Raw genomic sequence first — 19972 nt, forward strand, 5'->3', positions numbered from 1 at the left:
TGATCTAGAATGAGGTTCACCCTGCCCATTTCATCGTGTTCATTATCATTCAAAAAGCATAACTGATCATAGATCAGCACTCCTCTGAGATGAGACTATTTGTGAATAGCGGCCCCAGGTTGAAGAGTGGTGAGAGGTGGGTCCAGAGGGGTCCTTCTTATTATTTTACACTTGTGCACAAAGTAGGGCCTCCTCATTTAGTTGTGATTACGACGGTGCACAGTTGACCCAAGACCAAGGCCTTCACTCCAACAGCTGGCAGCTGATGTTTGGAAGGGGACCCCATTTGAGCTGATGGTGTGTGGGCATGCACATGCAAGTGTGTGTGTGCAAGTTTGTTAATGTTTTTTCTTCGAGGGGACTTCATTCAGGGTGATTGTAGTAGTTCAAGTTCAGAGGGAGAGAGGTGGATTTACACTTCCCTTCTGGTTCCATTCATTCAAACATGCGATCTATTGAAGTTCTGTTCTCCGCTGAAAAGGGCTGCAGTACTACTTCAATTGATTCAGGCTGAGCACCACATGATGTCACACTGATTCATTGTGAAGGCCTAACATGTGTCCCTATTCCCTACATAGTGTAATACTTTTGACCAGAGCCCGGGCCTATAGGGCTCTGGTCTAAAGTAGTGCACTATGTAGGGAATAGGGAGCCATTTGAGACGCAACCCTCATTTTTCTCTTCCCGCCCAGCCCAAGCTCTATTATTAGCCGTGTGTGTGATCTATCTGACAAACATGACGGTTTGAGAATGGAATGGTACCTCATTCATGAACGCAAAGCACAGACATGACATGAGTTGAGCTGAGCTGAGTTGGTGGTGGATTCTGTTATTGGAACAAAGGCATTTCAATACATCTCAATACCGCCATAGAAAAAAAATGCCACATGTTCAAATGCATATACCACCCGGGAATGTATGTATTTGTCTGATCTGCAAATGTACTGGGAGCATATGTCTATGTATTGTAGTGTAATGCCACCAGAACCAGCCAACCACACACCAGGCAAGTTTACAGATGGATAAACATTGGTGGCCTGAGGATTTTCCACTAAATGGTAATGAGAGTGAGTTAAAATCACCCGGGGTCCGTGCTGGTTACAGAATCGAGTCCTAGATTGTAGTTCTGGAATCCTGGATTCATTTAAGGAGTTTAGAATTTAAACAAGAAGGAGAACATCACTTAGTTTTCCAATAAAGAGTACCGAACCGAGGCAGTTGTTGCCCTCTCTTTCAACCCCTTACCTCACCCCCTCCTGTTACAAACAGTAGCCTGAAAAGCCCTTTGAACACAGCATCCAGTGATACCGGAGAAGGACTGCAGTGGAGTGGCTTTATTATTCAAGTTAATTTTTTATTTTATTTCACCTTTATTTAACCAGGTAAGCTAGTTGAGAACATGTTCTCATTTACAACTGCGACCTGGCCAAGATAAAGCAAAGCAGTGCGACAGAAACAACAACACAGAGTTACATGGAATAAACAAGCGTACAGTCAATAACACAATAGAAAAAAAATAGTCTATATACAGTGTGTATAAATGGCATGAGGAGGTAAAGGCAATAAATAGGCCATAGTAGCAAAGTAATTACAATTTAGCAGATTAACACTGGAGTAATAGATGAGCAGATGATGATGAGGAGATGATAGTGTGTAAGTAGTGATACTGGTGTGCAAAAGAGCAGCAAAGTAAATAAAAACAATATGGGGATGAGGTAGGTAGATTGGGTGGGCTATTCACAGATGGACTATGTACAGCTGCAGCGATCGGTTAGCTGCTCAGATAGCTGTTGTTTAAAGTTAGTGAGGGAAATGTAAGTCTCCAGCTTCAGCGATTTTTGCAATTCGTTCCAGTCACTGGCAGCAGAGAACTGGAAGGAAAGGCGGCTAAAGGAGGTGTTGGCTTTGGGGATGACCAGTGAGATATACCTGCTGGAGCACGTGCTACGGGTGGGTGTTGTTATCGTGACCAGTGAGCTGAGATAAGGCAGAGCTTTACCTAGCATAGACTTGTAGATGACCTGGAGACAGTGGGTCTGGCGACTAGAGCATACAGGTCGCAGTGGTGGGTGGTATAAGGCGCTATGGTAGCAAAATGGATGGCACTGTGATAGACTACATCAAATTTGCTGAGTAGAGTATTGCAAGCTATTTTGTAGATGACATTGCCGAAGTCGAGGATTGGTAGGATAGTCCGTTTTACTAGGGTAAGTTTGGCGGCGTGAGAGAAGGAGGCTTTGTTGCGAAATAGAAAGCCGATTCTAGATTTGATTTTGGATTGAAGATGTTTGATATGAGTCTGGAAGGAGATTTTACAGTCTAGCCAGACACCTAGGTATTTGTAGTTGTCCACTTATTCTAGGTCAGAACCGTCCAGAGTAGTGATGCTAGTCAGGCGGGCAGGTGCGGGCAGCGAACGGTTGAAAAGCATGCATTTGGTTTTGCTAGTGTTTGAGAGCAGTTGGAGGCCACGGAAGGAGGCAACAGTATGGCATTGAAGCTCGTTTGGAGGTTAGTTAACACAGTGTCCAAAGAAGGGCCAGAAATATACAGAATGGTGTCTGCATAGAGGTGGACCTAAATCTAACAAAGAACTCAGAACTTTGTGTGTGTGTACCTTTTATTTTAATACAGAACAATGACCCTGTCTTAGGGGAAGGTTGTTTACGTTTCTATCACATCTGGAGTATACAACTGACTTTCTTTAATCTTCTTTATTTAGTACCAGTAACCACATTCTACGTCTGAACAGAACACCAGAAGACTGTCTGATGATCTTTATTTCTAGCTCTTAGAACGAGTGACTCAGCAGAAATACATCGTAACAATTAAGTTATTCTCTTTTTGTACTTGTAAATAACCAGAATCAGTGGTATTGTCTACAGAAGGTGGGATAGTTTCTCAAACCTCTCCTTGGGGTTCCAAAGCCATTACATGTATTCAACTGCTACATTAACAAGTCTTTGACTAGTTGTAAGTTGAGCTGAGGAGACATAATTTGTTCTGACTGTTTCTGTGTCCCTCTTATGTTTCAGGACAGCACGGGTATGAAGCTATGGAAGAAGAGGTGGTTTGTGCTGTCAGATATGTGCCTGTACTACTACAGAGGTGAGTCCACTATGAAGAACACGTATATTTTTTCTAAACAGTAAGCATAAATATATCACAACAGATACTAGCCTTATCCTGGATTCTATTGCCTATATCTGCAAATGTGTGGTACAGAAATGCCATTTTGATGTTCACGGTGTCTTGAATCTCTTGCTGTAACTTGTCAGAAGTAAACATTTATTGGTTTAACCAGGAAGGACTCATTGAGATTTGAAATCTATTTTTCAAGAGTGTCCTGGCCAAGATAGGCAGCACCAAGTCACTGCACAATTACAGACAGACAACATGAAAAACTACAGGTAATCTAGTAAAAAACCATAGAATTCACAAGAGTATAACAAAATCATAAAACAGCTATTTAAAAACATTGACAAGTCAGGGAATCAGCCTCAAAATCCTTCATCAATGATTTAAAAACGGGACAAGTTCTTCCAGTTTAAAAGTAGTTTATAAGGCGCTCCAAGCCGATGGCGCAGAGTACATAAAAGCCCTTTTACCAAATTCAGTTCGGACATTTGGAACAGTTAGCAGGATAAAGTCCTAGGAACGAAGTACCCACCTCATTTCTGAACAATAAAAATGGCCAAATTAAATGGTAGTAAACCCAAAATTGTCACGCCCTGACCTTAGATATCTCTGTTTTCTTTATATTTTGGTTAGGTCGGGGCGTGACTAGGGTGGGTACGCTAGTTTTTGTATTGTCTAGGTTTTTTTGTATGTCTAAGGTTATAGTAGGTCTAGGTGCTTTGTATGTATATGGTGGCCTGATACGGGACCCAATCGAACGCAGCTGTTTATCGTTGTCTCTGATTGGGGATCATATTTAGGTAGCCATTTCCCTTTGGTGTTTGTGGGATCTTGTCTATGTGTTACCTGTCAGCACTTGTTTGTATAGCTTCACGGTTCATTTTGTTAGTTTGTTCTGTGTTCATTCTTTAAATAAATAAGAATGTACGCATACAACGCTGCGCCTTGGTCCGATTCTTATAACGAACGTGACAAAAATGGTATACCAGTGACTGAGCCTACGATTTGACTAGTGAAGGCCAGCCAACCCTTGTATATAAAGTGTAGTGGTGTGTAAGGGTTTTGCAGTTTAAAATAAATCTCAATGCTCCATGGTAAAAGGTGTCAATTGATCTCAAACACTGAACGAAGCATTCATATATAAAATATCCCCAGTCTTGTAAAGGCATAAATGTAGCTGATACTAGCGTTCCTTCTGTCTTCAAAAGAAAAACAGGCCTTATTCCTAAAATAAAATCCCAACTTCAGCTTAAATTTTTTTGTAAGTTGTTGAATATGCAATTTAACCATCATCAATTAAAATTCCAAGATAATTATATGAGGTTACTGTTTCTAAATCTCATTGCCCTGACAGGTAGTAATAGGTGAAAGGTTCAGAGGTCTATTTCTTGCTTTAGAAAACACCATTAGCTTAGTTGTCAGCTTCAATTGACACAAGGTATGTTGAACTGTATAAAAAGCAGTTTGCAAGTTCTGGAAAGCTTTTTTGAGAGCCACAACAATACATAACAGTATCATCAGCATAGAAGTGAAATTGCACATTTTGCACATTTTTGTCTAACTTATTTATATAAATAGTGAATAAGAGGGAACCAAGTACAGAGCCCTGGGGCACACCATTACAGACAGACAATTTAACAGACAGATGAGCCCATCAAATTGAGTGCACTGAGTTCTATCAGACAGATTGTAGCAAACCAAGCAGCTGCATGCTCCGAAAGACCTACAGTTCGCTCGACAATCTCTGCCTCAGTTTAGCATGATCAAGTGCATCAAAAGCCTTAGAGAGGTCAATAAAAAGTGAGACACAGTGCTGATTTTTGTCAAGGGCTTCAGTGATATTATTTAAAACCTTCATGGCTGCTGTAATTGTGCTATGCTTCTTCCTGAAGCCCGATTGGTACATTGATAAAATCGAGTTAGTATATAAAACTATTTTAGCTGTTCACAACAAGGGTTTCAGGTATTTTCACCAGGGGTGACAGCTTTGAGATTGGCCTATAATTATTTTAAAAATGTGGATCTCCCCCTTTTAAAATTGGTAGGAGAAATGCTGATTTCCAGATCTTTGGAATTGCATTACATTCCAGAGTTAAATTTAACAGATATGTAAGTGGTTCAACTATCAAATCAAATCAAATCAAAATAAATTATAAAGCCCTTCTTACATCAGCTGATCTCTCAAAGTGCTGTACAGAAACCCAGCCTAAAACCCCAAACAGCAAGCAATGCAGGTGAAGAAGCATGGTGGCTAGGAAAGGTCGGAACCTAGGAAGAAACCAAGAGAGGAACCAGGTTATGAGGGGTGGCCAGTCCTCTTCTGGCTGTGCCGGGTGGAGATTAGAACAGAAAATTGCCACGATGTTCATATGTTCATAAATGACCAGCATGGTCAAATAATAATAATCACAGTAGTTGTCGAGGGTGCAACAGGTCAGCACCTCGGGAGTAAATGTCAGTTGGTTTTTCATAGCCGATCATTGGGAGTATCTCTACCGCTTCTGCTGTCTCTAGAGAGTTGAAAACAGCAGATCTGGGACAGGTAGCACGTCCGGTGAACAGGTCAGGGTGCATAGCCGCAGGCAGAACAGTTGAAACTGGAGCAGCAGCACGGCCAGGTACACTGGGGACAGCAAAGGAGTCATCGGGCCAGGTTGTCCTGAGGCATGGTCCTAGGGCTCAGGTTCCTCTGAGAGAGAGAAAGAAGAAAAGAAAGAGCGAAAGAGAATTAGAGAGAGCATACTTAAATTCACACAGGACACTGGGTAAGACAGGAGAAATACTCCAGATATAACAGGCTGACCCTAGCCCCTCGACACATAAACTACTGCAGCATAAATACTGGAGGCGGAGACCGGAGGGGTCAGGTGATACTGTGGCCCCATCCGATTATACCCCCGGACAGGGCCAAACAGGCAGGATATAACCCCACCCACTTTGCCAAAGCACAGCCCCCACACCAACAGAGGGATATCTTCAACCACCAACTTACCATCCTGAGACAAGGCCGAGTATAGTCCAGAAATATCTCCGCCACGGCACAACCCAAGGGGGGTGCCAACCCAAACAGGAAGATCACGTCAGTGACTCAACCCACTCAAGTGACGCACCCCTCCTAGGGACGGCATGGAAGGGCACCAGTAAGCCAGTGACTCAGCCCCTGTAATAGGGTTAGAGGCAGAGAATCCCAGTGGAGAGAGGGGAACCGGCCAGGCAGAGACAGCAAGGGCAGTTCGTTGCTCCAGTGCCTTTCCGTTCACCTTCACACTCCTGGGCCAGACTACACTCAATTATAGGACCTACTGAAGAGATGAGTCTTCAATAAAGACTTAAAGGTTGAGGCCAAGTCTGCGTCTCTCACATGGGTAGGCAGACCATTCCATAAAAATTGAGCTCTATAGGAGAAAGCCCTGCCTCCATATGTTTGCTTTAAAAAATCTAGGGACAATTAGGAGGCCTGCGTCTTGTGACCGTAGCGTATGTGTAGGTATGTACGGCAGGACCAAATCGGAAAGATAGGTAGGAGCAAACCCATGTAATGCTTTGTAGGTTAGCAGTAAAACCTTGAAATCAGCCATTGCCTTAACAGGAAGCTAGTGTAGAGAGGCTAGCACTGGAGTAATATGATCAAATATTTTGTTAATGAATTACAAAAAATGTATATGCTGCCAGTTTTAAAAAGCAGGGATCAAGAAGATCAGGACCTGCAGGCTTTCTCTGATCTAAGTATTTCAGGACTTTATGTACCTCGTGCACTGAGAATGGCAAAAAGATAAAAGTTTGACCAGCTCTCACTGGTTCATCCAGACAGGGTTGTACAGAGACAGAGGATACTGAATCAAACAATTCAGCTTTTCAGTTTTGTCATATACAGCAACAGAGTCCTTCAATACACATGACGGTAATTCATTAACATTACTGTTACCAGACAGACTTAATAGCCTTCCAAAACGTTCTATGGTCATCAGTGGTAACAGACATAAAATATACAGACTTGGCCTTCCTGAGAAGAAAATAACACTTGTTAAAGGAAGCCAATCAGAATCAGAACATGATTTCCTTGCCTTTTTATTTTTAAGATTATGTTTGTGAATATTACAAGACAGCTCAGAAGAAAACTATGGATGATCCCTTCCTTTAACTCTGAACCTGTGGAATGGGGCATTTTTGTTTACTATTTGGAAAAAAAAACATCATGAAAGAATTTCCAGGCAGTTTCCACATCAGGAATAAGCTCAATCTTGCTCCAGTCAAAATAAAACAAATCATGAAAGAAAGATTTCTCATTAAAACTCCTAAAATGTATCTTACGAATAAAACGTGGGTTTGTCTTAGGAACCTTAGAATTTCTAACAGCAACAACTGCACAATGGTCACTTAAATCGCTACAAAAAACACCACATATTTATGTGGAACATTTGTCAAAATCAAATCAGGGTAGATTTCTCTGGACATTTGAGATTTGGGTTGGTGAGTGAGTTAATCAACTGGGTAAGATTCATAGAATTACAACACATTTTAAAATCATCAGACACCGGCTTTAACCAACACCAGTTGAGATCACCAATCAAGATAATTTCACTGTAAAGAAGTTTAGACATAAGGTGCATCAGAGAAGAAAATGCATCACAGAGAGCAGAGGGGAGGTCTATAACAGCCAATCACAGTTATAGAGAGGCCCTTTGAAACCTCAAGATTCAAAGCAAGAAATTCCAACTGTTTTCAAATAGTTTCAGACTTTGCCACACTTACAAGGAATTTCGTCTTTACATATATAGACGCACCCCTATCTTTCTTAACTCAGTCAGTGTGATACACATTGTAAACATTTATACAATTATCCTTATCAAAAATAGACTTGCTGAGCCAGGTCTCAGAAAACTTATAGACTTATATCAGCATCAGTTGATGTAGCCCAAATCCAAACCCCATCCATTTTTGACAACAGGCTGCCCACATTTGAAAAATACATGAAAAATACCAAATACATGAAAAATACCAAAACCAGATCTAGATTTAAAATCTGACGGGGTTTAGAGACATATCAGGGCCAGGGTTAGGTAGGGTTACCTGATATCAACAACTGAAGAATAACTAGGGACCTCTGTTTAATAACCCCAGGTCGTCCCCAGGTCGTTGCTGCAAATGAGAACGTGTTCTCAGTAAACTTACCTGGTAAAATAACGGATGAATAAATAAAAAATATAAGTAACCTGGTAGACAACAAGGCCTATGGCCACCTAGGGTATGACCTCCTCTGCTGAGTGGCTTATACCAGATCTACTGTATATAACGCACGCACACACTCAAGCAAGGGGTTGGGTAGATTACTTTCTAAATGTAATCGGTTAAAGTTACTAGTTACCTGTCCCAAATTGTAGTTAGTAACGTAGTCAATGCAACATGCCGAAACAAAATTTACTATGCAACACTTAGTATGCAAAACTAGATATGCAAGAAATTGTGTTGTAGGCAGAACGCATTGGAGTAGGATTCTATTGCATTGACACACACGACTCTACACAGACCAGTACACAGATCGGTACTCTACACAGACCGGTGCTGGCATAACCATTTATTTGCAGTAGGCCTATATGCAAATAGACCATTGCCATATATGGATCTGAGCCATTTACTTTGAACTGGAAAACAAATGGGGAAAAGAGAGGTCAATTGTTTTAGTCTCAAGGGTGCCATTGCTAGCTTGGGGGCAGCAGTGAGTGGTAGAGTAAGAGAGAAACGGAAACAGTTTTATTACAAACCAGTGATTCCACAGGAAAATGGTAAGTGATACATCAAACACACAGAGCCCTTTGAACAGCAGGTATAGCTTACATATAGTATGGCTGTATCTGAAATGGCACCCTATATGGTCAAATTTGGAACGCAGCCATAGTCTAGGTCAGGGATGGGCATCTCCAGTCCTCCGGGGCCGGATTGGTCTCACACTCTTCCCCCAGTTAGTGAGAAATCTAATTTACTGCACTTTACTGCCTTATGGAGGGAGGGAGGGAGGGTGAGAGAGAGGCTGGGAGGGAGAGAAGGATGGAGAACAAAACAGGCTGGAGGACACCGATCGATCCTGGAGCCAGGCCTCCCAGTCAGAGCCCCAGGACAAACGGTTTCCATCCACTTCCTACTACAGAGAGCACACACACACGGTTCGCAGTACACACACACGCGTGCGCACACACACACACACAGGAACACGCAGTTGATTACGCACACACATGCACGCGAGCACAAACACACACACACTTCCACCCAGTATGGTCTCAGCTGGATGTAATACGGCTTAGCAAAAGGTTATCTCTCTGCTGGAGTTTAATCAATGGATATATGCTAATCTCTTTCTCTGCCTTTCATTTAAATCACTAGGTAACCTCCTTAATATGATTTTATATAATTATCCCGGTGAGGAAGAGGGATTTGTTTCACAGCAGCAATAACTGCATAGACAAACTTCTGAAGAAGATAAAATAAGGATCTACTCTACAGATGAAATACAACTCATCTTTGTTTCCTGTTTGTTTTTGTTTCCTTCAGATGAGAAAGAGGAGGGTATCCTTGGCAGCATCCTCCTGCCTAGCTTTCATATATCTATGCTGTCTGTCGACGACCACATCAACAGGAAATATGCCTTCAAGGTCAGTACTTGTTTTCATTCTTTTGTCATATTGTCGTTTGGCTACAGTGGTTGATTCTTTTTATTTGGTGTCTGAGATTCCCGAGTTAAGGGGAAACGAGTGAGAGATTCATTAGGAGGTGAAAAATTCAAGTTTGTTTGATACATAAAAAAAATAAATGCGAGAACAAGAAGAAAAGAGTGAGTTTAGTCAAGGATTAAGAGGGAAGAGAAAATGCAGTTTTTTTCTGGTGTGTGCTACCACCACTTTAAGCATTGTTAGTAAGCTAAGAGTTTAGTATTGGTCAAAGAGAGGAAAAATAAGGCTGTTTTATCTGCTGCTACTGCTATAGAGTATTGGTAGTAAGCAGCAGGAACCGCATTCAGCTCTAGAGCCTTTTTTTTTTCTTTTCACCTTTATTTAACCAGGTAGGCTAGTTGAGAACAAGTTCTCATTTGCAACTGCGACCTGGCCAAGATAAAGCATAGCAGTGTGAGCATACAACAAAGAGTTACACATGGAGTAAACAATTAACAAGTCAATAACACAGTAGAAAACAAAGGGGGGGTCTATATACAATGTGTGCAAAAGGCATGAGGTAGGCAAATAATTACAATTTTGCAGATTAACACTGGAGTGATAAAAGATCAGATGGTCATGTACAGGTAGAGATATTGGTGTGCAGAAGAGCAGAAAAGTAAATAAATAAAAACAGTATGGGGATGAGGTAGGTGAAAAGGGTGGGCTATTTACCAATAGACTATGTACAGCTGCAGCGATCGGTTAGCTGCTCAGATAGCTGATGTTTGAAGTTGGTGAGGGAGAGTGGCAGCCTGCGAGTCCAGTGGCAGCCAGTCCTATTTAATTTTATGGCATCTCTCTCGGTGCTGTGGCTTTCTCTCTGGTCGGGTTCCTTTCCAAAGCCACAGAGAGAGACGAGGGTTCGGCTCAGCCCTGCCAAACAGCACAGCCACACAGACGCCCAGGAGTCTTCCCAAGGTCTCTCTAAGCAACCACACATACTCAGTTTCCATATCCTCAGAGAGAGAAGGAGGGTGGGAGACAGATCATGGAGGAAGGGAAATGAAGGGGGAGGAGGAAGAAAACAGAGCTGTGCATGACCCCTGTAGATCTTAGGAATAATAATAATAGCAATATTTTACATAACTCAGGAAATGGAATGACGTTAACTCAACATTATGCCAATAATTTTAAACTCTCCATATTCCTGTCTCTTGTGGCAAACATGGCAGTTTCATAAGCCTCACTGACTGTTCCTTCCTCACTGACTGTTGTTACAAATAGATTTTTGGATGACACAGGAATGGCTGCCTTTAGTCTTCAATCCCTGGTAAACAGAATATTGGTATTACTCAATGTGTTCTTGTCTGTCTTTCTCTCTCTGCTGTCTCCTTCCATGCACACACTAACAATGCCTTTGTTTGTCTACTGCGAGCGGGTCTTGAGTGAGGAGAATCAGCAGCCTGTTTACCAGTCCAAGTGTTGCATGGTAAGTCCTGAGTCCTGATTCCGTAATGTAGTAGTTTTCAAATCTGATGAGTCATGGGTTTAGATGGGTTTGGCCTGGTGGTGTGGATTTTATTATGTCAGGATATAATTATGTCAGGATGATATTAAGTCCTAAAATATACTTTCTATGTGTCCTAAAAAACCCATTCACACCAGTAGGAAGAATTTAACTAGTCAATGATTCTGTCATAACAAATTAACTGAGATTGGTTATGTCCATCATTGATAAGAGAAGATGCTGCTGTAGCAAACTATTCTGACTGACTGTTCACATATACAGTGTTGGCTTTAGAACTTAAATAAAACCAGAGTAAAAGAGACCACATCCCAGTTGACTCAACTAACCCGCTTCTTGCCCTTTCTCTCTTCTCTTCCAGGTCTCTTTTCTTCGACTCTGATCTGGCAGGCGACACATCCCAACATGCGAACGTACTACTTTTGCACAGACGCAGCCAAAGACATGGAGTCATGGATGAAGGTGATGACAGATGCTGCCCTGGTGCACTCAGAGCCTATCAAGAGGTTTGTACTCAATCAATCAATAAGTGACACTTCGTTTCCTATTCAGTTGAGATGTCAGTACCGAGTAGTAACACAACAGAGACCCTATTTCCCATTCAGTCGAGCTGTGAGGCTCAGTCTATCCTGGACAATTGTCTTAGTCAATTTAGCTACTGAACTTGGAGGAATAGTTTAATTGGATCTCAGACAGTGTTTGAACGGTGGTAACCTCCTAAATAGAAATATTAAGGAGCTGTGTGGTGTGGTGTGTGTGTTGTGTGTGTTGTGTGTGTGTGTGAGAGAGAGAGTGATAGAGGCGTCATGTGAAGGGATTATGGGGATTTCGAGTGAAATAACAGTCACTTGCGAACCTTCCTCAACAACGCTTCCTCCTCTCTACACAGCAGAACAGCGTGTGTGTGTGTCATCTACCTGGCAGTGTGAAGAGGAGGCCTAAACGGTGAAGTGATTTTTAATTGAATGAAGTGATGTGATGGTGTCTCTGGCTGCAGTCCTCAGGGAGATACGATAGCTAATTGAGCAGGTGACACCGGAACAACTCTGCTGCCAAATCAAAATAAAACAAAATAAAATTGTTTTGGTCGCATACACATATTTTGCAGATGTTATCGCGGGTGTAGCAAAATGCTTATGTTCCTACCTCCAACAGTGCAGCAATTCTTAACAATACAAAACAATACACTCAAATCCCCAAAATATAAAGAAGGAATTAAGGAATATAGAAATATTAGAACGATCAATGTCAGAGTCCGGAATATACAGTGCATTCGGAAAGTATTCAGACCTCATAACTTTTCAACATCTTGTTACGTTACAGCCTTATTCTAAAATGTATTAAATCGTTTTCCCCCTCATTAATCTACACACAATTTTAGCAAATGTATTACTAATAAAAAACAGAAATACCTTATTTACATAAGTATTCAGAACTTTTGCTTTGAGACTCGAAATTGAGCTTAGGTGCGTCCTGTTTCCACATCCTTTCGATGTTTCTACAAGTCCAGCTGTGGTAAATTCAATTGATTGGACATGATTTGGAAAGGTACAAATCTGTCTATATAAGGTCACACAGCTGACAGTGCATGTCAGAGCAAAAACCAAGCCATCAGGTTCTACAGCTGCACATCGAGAGCATCCTGGTTGCATCACTGCCTAGTATGGCAACCGCTCGGCCTTCGACCACAAGGCACTACAGAGGGTAGTGCGCACGGCCCAGTACATCACTGGGGCCAAGCTTCCCGCTATCCAGGACCTCTATACCAGGAGGTGTCAGAGGAAGGCCCTAAAAATTGCCAAAGACTCCAGTCACCCTAGTCATAGACTGTTCTCTCTGCCGCCACACGGAAATCGGTACTGGAGCACCAAGTATAGGTCCAAGAGTCTTTTTAACAGCTTCTTTCCCCAAGACATAAGACTCCCAAACAGCTAATCAAAGGGCTACCCTCTTTTACGCTGCTGCTACTCTCTGTTTATTATCTATGCATAGTCACTTTATTAACTCTACCTACATGTACATATTACCTCAATTACCTCAACTAACCGGTGCCCCCGCACATTGACTCTGTACCGGTTCCCCCTGTATATAGCCTCGCTATTGTTATTTTACTACTGCTGTTTAATATTTTTTACAATTATTTTAAATTTGTACTTTTTTTTTTGGGCCTGATGAAACCAAACTATTTGGCCTAAATGACAAGGGTCACGTCTGGAGGAAACCTGGAGCCATCACTACGGTGAGTCATGGCTTTGGCAGCATCATACTTTAGAGGATGTTTTTCAGTGGCAAGGACTGGGAGACTAGTCAGGATCAAGGGAAAGATGAATGGAACAAAGTACAGAGAGATCCTTGATGAAAACCTGCTTCAGAGCACTTAGGACCTTAGGTTCACCTTCCAGCAGAACAACGACCTTAAGCACACAGCCAAGGCAAAGCAGGAGTGGCTTCGGGACAAGTCTCTGAATGTCCTTGAGTGGCCCAGCCAGAGCCCGGACTTGAACACAATAAAACATCTCTGGAGAGACTTGAAAATTGCTGTGCGGAGACGCTTCCCATCCAACCTGACAGAGCTTGAAAGGATCTGCAGAGAAAAATGGGAGAAACTCCCCAAATACAGATGTGCCAAGCTTTCAGCGTCATACCCCAGAAGACTCAAGGCTGTAATCTCTGCCAATGTTGCCTCAAGAAAGTACTGAGTAAAAGGTCTGAATACTTATGTAAAAGTTATATTTAAAAATGTTAAACCTGATTTTGCATTGTCATTATTGGGTATTGTGTGTAGATTGATGAGATTTGTTTTTTAAATGGGTCAGAATACTTTCCAAATGCACTGTAAATATATACGGTACCAGTCAAAAGTTTGGAAACACCTAGTCATTCAATGATTTTTCTATATTTTTACTATGTAGAATAATAGTGAAGACATCAAAACTATGTAATAACACATATGGAATCATTTAGTAACCAAAAAAGTGTTAAACAAATGAAAATATATTTTACATGTTAGATTCTTCAAAGTAACCTCCCTTTGCCTTGATAACGGCTTTGCACACTCTTGACATTCTCTCATCCAGCTTCATGAGGAATGCTTTTCCAACAGTCTTGAAGGAGTTTCCACATATGCTGAGCACTTGTTGGCTGCTTTTCCTTCACTCTGCTGTAGAACTCATCCCAAACCATCTCAATTGGGTTGAGGTCGGGTGATTGTGGAGGCCAGGTCATCTTATGCAGCACTCCATCACTCTCTGTCTTGGCCAAATAGCCCTTACACAGCCTGAAGGTGTTTTGGGTCATTGGCCTGTTGAAAAACAAATGATAGTCCCACTAAGCACAAACTGTATGGGATGGCGTATCGCTGCAGACTGCTGTGGTAGCCATGCTGGTTAAGTGTGCCTTTAATTCTAAATAAATCACTGACAGTGTCACCAGGAAAGCACCCCCACACCATCACACCTCCTCTTTCATGCTTCATGGTGGGAATCACACATGCAGAGATAATTCGTTCACCTACTCTGTGTCTCACAAAGACATGGCGATTGGAACCAAACATTTCAAATTTTGACTAATCAGACCAAAGGACCTTGGTCCAAGCAAGTCACTTTGTCTTCTTACCTTTTGACTGGCACTGTATGTATACTGTATGATGGTTGGTATAGATATTAAGGACAGTTTTGTCACACAACACATTGCCGCAGATGCCTCAAGTTTTGAGAAGCGTGAAATTGGCATACTGACTGCAGGAATGTCCATCAGAGCTGTTGCCAGTAAATTGAATGTTAATTTCTCTACCATAAGCTGCCTCCAATATCGTTTTAGAGAATTTGTTTGTCAGTACGTCTAAACGGCCTCACTGTCACGACTTCCGCCGCTGAAGTCGGTCCCTCTCTTTGTTCGTGCGGCGTTCGGCGGTCGACGTCACCTGTCTTCTAGCCATCGCTGATCCACCTTTAATCTTTGTTTTCTACACACCTGGTTTTCATTCCCCCAATTACATGTTCATGTATTTAACCCTCTGTTTCCCCCCTGTTTTTTTTTGCGTGATTGTTTTTATGTTCATGTCGGTTCATGATGGCTGGTTTTTTGACGGGTGCTGTTTTCACCCGTGCGTAATATTTACAGTTTGTATTTGGTCAAGTGTATTTGTTACCTTGTGCCTTGATTTATGAGTAAAGTACATTGCTCACTCAGTTTTTGCTCTCCTGTGCCTGACTTCATGCACCAGCTACACTCACCTTCTGACACTCACAACCGCAGACCACGTGTAACCAAGCCAGCCCAGGACCTCCACATCCGACTTCTTCACCTGTGGGATCATCTGAGACCTGCCACTCAGACAACGGATCAAACTGTGGGTTTGCACAATTGTAGAATTTCTACACAAATACTCAGAAAACGTCTCAGTAAAGCATTGCTCGTCGTTCTCACCATGGTCTTGACCTGACTGCAGTTCGGCGTTGCAGCCGACTTCATTGGGCAAAGGCTCACCTTCGATGGCCACTGGTGCGCTGGAGAAGTGTGCTCTTTACGGATGAATCCTGGTTTCAACTCTACCGAGCAGAGGGCAGATGGCGTGTATGGCATCGTGCGGCAAGCAGTTTGCTGATGTCAACATTGTGAACAGAATGCCCCATGGTGGCAGTTGGGTTATAGTATGGGCAGGCATAAGCTACGGACAATGAACACAATTTGAATTTATCGATGGCAATTTGAATGAACAGATACCGTGCCGATATCCTGAGGCCCATTGTAGTGCCGTTCATCCGCTGCCATCACGTCATGTTTCAGCATGATAATGCACAGCCATCGCAAGGATATGTACACAATTCCTGAAAGCTGAAAAGGTCCCTGTTCTTCCATGGCCTGAATACTCACCAGACATGTCACCCATTGAGTATGTTTGGGATGCTCTGGATTGATGTATACGACAGCGTGTTACAATGCCTGCCAATATCCAGCAACTTCGCACAGCCATTGAAGAGGGACTATGTTCCACAGGTGACAATCAACAGCCTGAAGAAGTCTATGCAAAGGAGATGTGTCGCGCTGCATGAGGCAAATGGTGTTTTCTGATGGTGTTTTGGTATTTTCTCAGACCATCAGATACATATCAGTATACCCGCGCATGTGAAATCCGTAGATTAGAGCCTAATGAATGTATTTAAATTGACTGATTTCCTTATATCAAATTGTATTAGTGTTACGTCCGTCGTTAAATGAAGACCAATGTGCAGCGTGGTAGGCATGCATTTTAATTTTAAATGTTCCACCAAAAACAATAAACAACTCAATGAACGTAAAGCTAGGAGTGCAACACATGCAACACAAAGACAAGATCCCACAACTGAAGGAGGGAAAGGGCTGCCTAAGTATGATCCCCAGTCAGAGACAACGATAGACAGCTGCCTCTGATTGGGAACCATATTCTGCCAACAAAGAAATATAAACATAGATTTCCCACCCTAGTCACACCCTGACCTACCAAATAGAGAACTTAAAGTATCTCTAAGGTCAGGGCGTGACAATTAGTAACATGCCAAATACAACCTTACAGTGAAATGCTTACTTACGAGCCCCTAACCGACAATGCAGTTTCAGAAAACATATGGAATAGAATAAAATATAAAAGTAACAAGTAATTAAAGAGCAGAATAACAATTTTGAGGCCATTTTCAGGAGGGTACCGATACAGAGTCAATGTGCGGGGGCACCGGTTAGTTGAGGTAGTATGTACATTTAGGTACAGTTATTAAAGTGACTATGCATAAGTTTTTACAACGCAGATAAACAAACAAAAAAACACAAAACGTCTGCCTTCCTCTCCTGCGCCAACAATACTTCAACATTGTTGCATGTTGCGTTTATATTTTTCTTCAGTTTACACAGGGCAGCAGACTATAAAGTGCAGGCTTGAGTACCAGGTGGATGCCGGCTAGTAAGAGTGAGTAAAGTTCAGGGCAGGATACTGGGCGGAGGCTAGCTAGTGGTGACTATTTTACAGTCTGATGGTCTGGATATAGAAGCTGTTTTTCAGTCTCTCGGAACCAGCTTTCATGCAGCTGTACTGTCTCCACCTTCTAGGTACTGGGGTGAACAGGCCATGGCTCGGGTGGCTGAAGGGGTAGGCAGTGTGCCCCAGTTAATGCGTTGGGCTCTGGAGAGCACTGCGATTGTGGATGGTGCAGTTGCCGTACTAAGCGGTGATACAGCCCAAAAGGATGCTCTTAATGGTTCATCTGTAGAAGTTTGTGAGGGCCAAAGCAAATTTCTTCAGCCTCCTGAGGTTTGAAGAGGTTCTGTTTTGCTTTCTTCACCACACTGTGTGTGTGGATGGACTATTTTAGGTTGTCAGTGATGTGCACACCTAGGAACTTGAAGCTTTTCACCCTCTTCACTGTGGCCCTGTTGATGTGGATGGGGACGTGCTTCCTCTGCTGTCTTCTGAAGTCCACGATCAGCTCCTTCGTCTTGTTGATGTTGAGGGAGAGGCTATTTTCCGGGCACCACTCTGCCAGGGCCCTAACCTTCTCCCTGTAGGGACTGGCGCAAATGGCACTTAAGTCTATTTATTCGTCTCATCCCATCTCCTCTTCTGCTTTTGCCCTTTTCCTTACCTTCTCTTACTCTTAAAACCGGGTGGTACAGTCTTAAAATCTACCTCTTGTAATTCAACATCCCAATATGTTGCTTTATCTTGGAACTCATAATAACCTTTACTGAAGTAAACAACCTTAAATACAAAAATAAAACTACCTCCCAGCCTTTCTTCCAGCTAAATATACTCCTGATCAGCCAGTCAGTGGTGTGCAATGCAGCAGAAACATGCCTGATGAGGTCATACAGACAAGGTTTTCATAGGGCCCTATGTGACTTCCATAGTCCTGAAAGAGACACAGACAAGCAGAGGGTAGGGAAACACATTATGTTGCTGGCTACTGCCATTAAACACCAACAGTCTGAGTTTGGAAACTGGGACGGCTGTCAAACAAATTGGTCTCTCTTACTTTTCTATCTCTTTTTCTCTGTGCCTCTATTCCACTCTCTATCTCGCTCACCATCTTCTCACTTTTCACTCTCTCTTAACACTGAGATTCCCACACTGTGTCTTCCGGTGGATTGCCTTTGTTGATGTGACCTTCAACTCATACAAGGCAATGGTATCCATACAAAGGACCAATGGTATCCATTACCTTGAGAGAGCCAAGGCACCAACCTGTTTAACAGATATGTGTGCGCGCCTGCATGTGTGTGTGTGGAACTCATATGGAACTGCATGAGTGCTTGACCCCAGAGAGGTCAGGGAGGGGTTGCCAGCAGGTCTGATGAGCGGCAGCATCTTCCGGGCCTGTCAGTCTGGACTGGAGTCAGAGCCAATAGTTTATTAGTCTTCTCTGGTTTCCTCTCTCAGCACTGGGCTGGCAGCTGCAGGATCTATTGTAGCTTAGCCCCTCATAGAATCACTTTCCCTTTGTCTCGGAGCAGCGGTAATATCAGCATACAGCATGGCTGAGTGTCAGAGATGGATCCGGGTTCAAATACTATTTGAAATATTTCAAATCCTTTGAGTTTTTGCTTTAGTCTGTCTGTAATGCCAGTTGGGTGGAATTTGCACTTCTGTGACTATTCTATTGGTTCCATTGTGCCAGGCAAGCTCAATCAATTCCAGATAAAGTACCAGTATTTGAAAACATTCAAAATATTATTTGAACCCATGTCTGTCTCAGAGCTGCTGCCCACATATTATAAGGTTTGGCTGAGTGTCAGAGAGGAAGGTTCTATTATGATATATTCTGACTGGATAAAGGACTCAATCATTGCATCTGTGGAAACACTGACATTGGTGCCTTATATAAAGGCTTTGCTTGGCTGATTTAGTTATTGGTCTCTATGTGGGGTGTTGCTCCCTTCTCTCTCTCACTCTCTCCTGTGCAACGGTATCTTGATTATATCTTGTATCTTGGATCGTTGACTTTGCTCTCCTTTAATTCTCTCTCATTCCTCCCTCTCTCCATACCCCTCTCTCCTCATCTTCCTCCTCCCCCCCTCTTCCTCTTCCTCCTCCCCTTTCCTCATCCTCCCATCATCCTCCGATCCATCCTCTCTCCCTCTTTCCATCTCTCCAGCAGGTTAATAAAAGTAGAACAGTGCCGTCCTCAGGACTTCAGTAACCACATTACCCAGAACCACCGACCAGTCCTAACCCGACCAGTGATCCAGAACAACAAGCGGAACCAAGCTGAGACTGAGCAGGAACAGGAACTTTACACCGTTGCTGCCATAACCACGGTAACCTCCAACGAGGAGAAGGGGAACAGGAAGCAGTGTGACGCTGAGCGCTACGGTTTCCAGAAAGAAGGAGCAGAGAGAGACCGTCCGCTTACTAAGATCAACAGCATCAAACCTCAGCCGGACCAGGCAGCAGCTGTTGCTGCTAACATCAGAGATGGATCCCCACGACAGGCAGAAACACCAGACAGGCTCTACAGATCCCCACAGGTGAACACAAGATATACAAATGGACATAAGAACCAGTGGTGGAAAAAGTACTTGAGTAAAAGTAAAGATACCTTAATAGAAAATTACTCAAGTAAAACTGACTCACACAGTAAATTAGTACTTGAGTAAAAGTCTAAAATATTTGGTTTAAAATATACTTAAGTAT

The 19972-nt window shown here is 42.7% G+C and overlaps 1 protein-coding gene across 8 annotated transcripts in view; it reads left to right on the forward strand.

The window, feature by feature from the left end:
• The window catches only part of LOC109889700 (pleckstrin homology domain-containing family A member 5), a 107864-nt gene that overhangs the window by 29592 nt on the left and 58300 nt on the right, over positions 1–19972 (forward strand). For 5 of the 8 annotated variants that reach the window (XM_031823234.1, XM_031823232.1, XM_020481319.2 and 2 more), the window contains exons 4-7: positions 3036–3108; positions 9685–9785; positions 11701–11816; positions 19434–19806. In XM_031823234.1, coding sequence (XP_031679094.1) covers positions 3036–3108; positions 9685–9785; positions 11701–11816; positions 19434–19806 — 663 coding nt within the window. Of the gene's footprint in view, positions 1–3035; positions 3109–9684; positions 9786–10502; positions 11275–11671; positions 11817–19433; positions 19807–19972 lie in introns of those variants that run through there. The other 3 variants (XM_031823233.1, XM_031823237.1, XM_031823238.1) reach the window with 3 other exon arrangements.

Source organism: Oncorhynchus kisutch, linkage group LG4 (assembly GCF_002021735.2).
Source record: "Oncorhynchus kisutch isolate 150728-3 linkage group LG4, Okis_V2, whole genome shotgun sequence".
Taxonomy (NCBI): Eukaryota; Metazoa; Chordata; class Actinopteri; order Salmoniformes; family Salmonidae; genus Oncorhynchus; species Oncorhynchus kisutch.